The following is a 3585-nucleotide window of genomic DNA, read 5'->3' on the forward strand; positions in this document are numbered from 1 at the left end:
TTATCTTGAGGCTGTTCCCTGCCTTGGTAAGTGGGTCCTGGGGGCTCTGCCTGGTGGATTGGGGGGAGGTAAAAGGTTTGTGGACATCTAGGGGGTGAGGCAGACAGGAGAGGTAGTCCCACATGTGGAGGGTTCCTAAGAAGAGGCCCCGTCAGCCAGACAGCAAAGCCTGTGCTCTTCAGTCACAGAGAACATAGGACCCCCAACCCCACCCTGCGTGCCAGACCCTGTGGTGACATCAGGGCAGGACCCTCCTCCGCCAAGGCGTCTTTGCCCTGCAGTGTGTAGGGAGGCATCATCTTTCTCAGAAGGTTTTGAATGACACTTGGCTCCTCGCACTGGGTAGTGAAAGCACAGCCAGGAGATCTGGGGACCAGCCAGCCCAGGCCACCCACCCTCACTTCTGTGTGAGGTGACCATGACTTTGCATCCATAAATCACAGTGTGGCTTTGAGGACCAGGGTCTGCAGGGGAGGGTGGGGCAAGGTAAAGAGGGTCCCCCAGTGGCTCCAGGACTCCGAGGAGTCTGAGCCGGCCCTGCCCCTCCCCCCCCAGGCAGGTCAGGGCCTCAGCACCTCTGTGTGCCCTCCACTCCTCCAGCTTGGCCTTGTTTACAGAGCCCCCGCTGCATGGCAGACTCTGTGCTAGGCTCTGGGGACACAGTGGGGATACGCCAATGTGGTGCCTGTGCTTGGGGCCCTCACACGCAGCAAATGAGGGAGAAGAGCAAAAATGGTCAAAGTAGGTCTGACATCGAAGCAAGTGAAGCAGGGGTGAGGAGGACAATCAGTGAAGCGGGCGGTGATGGGCGTTAATCAGGACCCATGGTCAGGGGAGGACTCTCTGGGGAGGTGAGTCTGTGCAGAGACCGTGAGCCCTGAGGCACCAGCTGGGGGAATATTTGGGGGAATAGAGGTCCATGCGGGGCACAGCCGAGACGACGACCTAGCTGTGAAGTGGGGCCCGTTTCTGGGAGCAGCAAGGCGGCCGGTGTGGAGCCAGAGGGAGCAGCAGAGCAGAGGTGAGGAGGTCAGTGGGGCAGGCAGGGCCGTGCAGCTCCAGGAAAGGAGTCTGGGGCCACTCCAGATGAGATGCGAGCCATTGCTGGTTTGGAGCCGGGGAGCACGTTGGTCACATTGCAGCAGGGCCAGGGATCGATGACCTGAAGACGCAGCTGTCACGCATGCAGGAGGACTGGATTGAGGAGGAGTGCCACCGCGTGGAGGCCCAGCTGGCCTTGAAAGAGGCCTGCAAGGAGATCAAGCAGCTCAAGCAGGTCATGGACACCGTCAAGAACAACCTGATTGACAAGGACAAGGGGCTGCAGAAGTACTTCATGGACATCAACATTCAGAACAAGAAGCTGGAGACGCTGCTGCACAGCATGGAGGTGGCCCAGAACGGCACAGCCAAGGAGGACGGCGCCGGGGAGTCGGCTGGCGGGTCCCCCGCCCGCTCCCTCACTCGCAGCTCCACCTACACCAAGCTGAGTGACCCAGCTGTCTGCGGTGACCACCCCCCTGGCAACCACCCTGGTGCCTCTGCTGAGGACAGGGCTGACAGTGGCTTTGTGGCCACCGACGACACACTGAGCCAGACGGATGCCCTGGAGGCCAGCAGCCTGCTGTCTTTGGGGGTGGACTGTGGCCCCGAGGAGGCTTCACTGCACGGCTCCTTCAGCCTGGGCCCCCGCTTCCCTGCCAGCAACACCTATGAGAAGCTGCTGTGTGGCATGGAGGCTGGCGTGCAGGCCAGCTGCATGCGGGAGCATGCCATCCAGACAGACTCTGTGCAGTACCAGCCTGACCTGGACACAATCCTGGAGAAAGTGACCAAGGCCCAGGTCTGCGGGACAGTCCTCGAGTCAGGGGACAGGCATCCAGAGCTGGATCCCCACCCCCCAGGGCCCAGAGACCCCAACTCAGCAGTGGTGGTGAGGGTGGGTGATGAGCTAGAGGCACGGGAGCCCATCGTCCGAGGGCCGACCCCACTCCGGCCTGCGGCCACCCCCAACCCCAGCCTGTCGGTGAGTGTGGCATGCCCGGGGGAAGAGGAGGAGGAGGCAGCCGCGGCCGAGAAGGAGCCCAAGAGCTACTGGAGCCGCCACTACATCGTGGATCTGCTGGCCGTGGTGGTGCCGGCTGTGCCCACGGTGGCCTGGCTCTGCCGCTCGCAGCGGCGCCAGGGCCAGCCCATTTACAACATCAGCTCCCTGCTGCGGGGCTGCTGCACTGTGGCCTTGCACTCCATCCGCAGGATCAGCTGCCGCTCGCTGAGCCAGCAGGGCCGGAGCGAGGCCGGCGGCAGCACCCAGCTCTGAGGGGCCCTGCCCAGCCCGCGGCTCTGGCAGCCTGACCACTGATTGTAGGGGTGCCATTCTCTCTCTTGCACATTCCTGTGGGGCATCATCTTATTTATTTAGTTTTGGGTTTGGAAGTGATTTTTTCAGGATATTAACAGTGTCTGGGGGCAGGAAGTAGGGGCTGGGGGAAGGGATCCCAAAACATCTGCAGGAGAGAAGGGAAGAGAGACCAACGGGTGGGGAGGCGTGCTGCCTGGACAGACCGGAGAGAGTGCAGTGAGGTCCCACAGCCCAGCCCCATCTACCTGCCCCTCAGGAGGGGCAGCCCCTACTCAGGTAGTCCCTGTGTGCTGGTCTGGGGGGCCTCCCCGCCCACCCCCCACGGCCTACCCAGTCCCTTGCTCTCTGCCTGCTTTCTCTCCCAAGCTACCCCTTGCCCTCAGCCCCGGCTTCTGAGCCAGCATTAGCTCCTCAGACGGAGCTAATCCCTGCTGCTTAGACTTGTTGCCCAAAGTACAAACACCTGGCCCAGGGTCCTGTGCCGGGCTGGGACCGCCGGCCTGGGCTGGAGCTCTTTGGGCTGCTGCCTGCTTTGGGAATCAGAAGCATAGTCAAGGCCACGGGCTGTGGGAGAGACAGTGATGGGCAAGAGGCGGCAGAGGACAGTGTGGGTTCCGTGTCTGCTCATCCCAGATCTTCCCTGTGATCCATTTTTCTCCCGGCACTTCTGGGCCCGTCAGGTCCTTCTTCCTGGGAGACCTGAGCTAGGCAGGCTCGGTGCTGGGGGACGCAGTGCTCGCCTGGGCCCTAGCACCTGTCTGGAGACTGCCAGCACAAGAAGAGGAGGCAGGGGCTGGCAGCTCAAGGGGGTCCTGCAGCCTTCTGAGATGAGGCCCTGTAGTCTGGGAGCCAGGGCTGGACTCAGCAATCCTCAGTTGGCGTGAAAAGCCAGAGGCCATGGCTGCCCCTAGAGCCTGACCCAAGCTTCTCTGGGGGCGAGTCTCAGGCCCAACTTCCACTTTGCACTATGTTCACTTTGGGGCTTGGTTCTCATGCATCCCAGGATCTCTAGTGAGATAGATGGCTGCTTGATTTTAGAGTGAGAATTCCTAAATCTTAGACCTATCTGCTCCTGGCAGAGAATTCCAGCAGGAAGAATGACAAGATGAATGTGGAGCCATGAAGTTCAATCAGGCCAAAACAGGGTGCCCTGGGAGGTTTCCCAGGCAGGTGCGGGTGGGGCAGGATGGGTAGGAGCCCTGCAGCCTCCCTGCTCCAGCCTG

The 3585-nt window shown here is 61.5% G+C and overlaps 1 protein-coding gene across 1 annotated transcript; it reads left to right on the plus strand.

Annotated features, from left to right (window-relative positions):
- The first annotated feature begins 629 nt into the window (after positions 1 to 629).
- On the plus strand, positions 630 to 3585 carry LOC140849715 (syntaphilin-like). Its single transcript, XM_073238058.1, has 2 exons — positions 630 to 741; positions 1092 to 3585. The coding sequence occupies exons 1-2, from the start codon at positions 630 to 632 to the stop codon at positions 2318 to 2320; spliced, it is 1341 nt and encodes a 446-aa protein (XP_073094159.1). The 3' UTR covers positions 2321 to 3585.

Source organism: Manis javanica, chromosome 5 (genome assembly GCF_040802235.1).
Source record: "Manis javanica isolate MJ-LG chromosome 5, MJ_LKY, whole genome shotgun sequence".
In the NCBI taxonomy this organism is placed as follows: domain Eukaryota; kingdom Metazoa; phylum Chordata; class Mammalia; order Pholidota; family Manidae; genus Manis; species Manis javanica.

Excerpts from the sequence above, each read along its gene's own strand:
- LOC140849715 (XM_073238058.1), top strand. The coding sequence starts at position 630 with ATGGCAGACTCTGTGCTAGGCTCTGGGGACACAGTGGGGATACGCCAA. Across the intron at positions 742-1,091 it reads GAAGAGCAAAAATGGTCAAA|ATGCGAGCCATTGCTGGTTT; the intron begins GTAGGTCTGACA and ends ACTCCAGATGAG.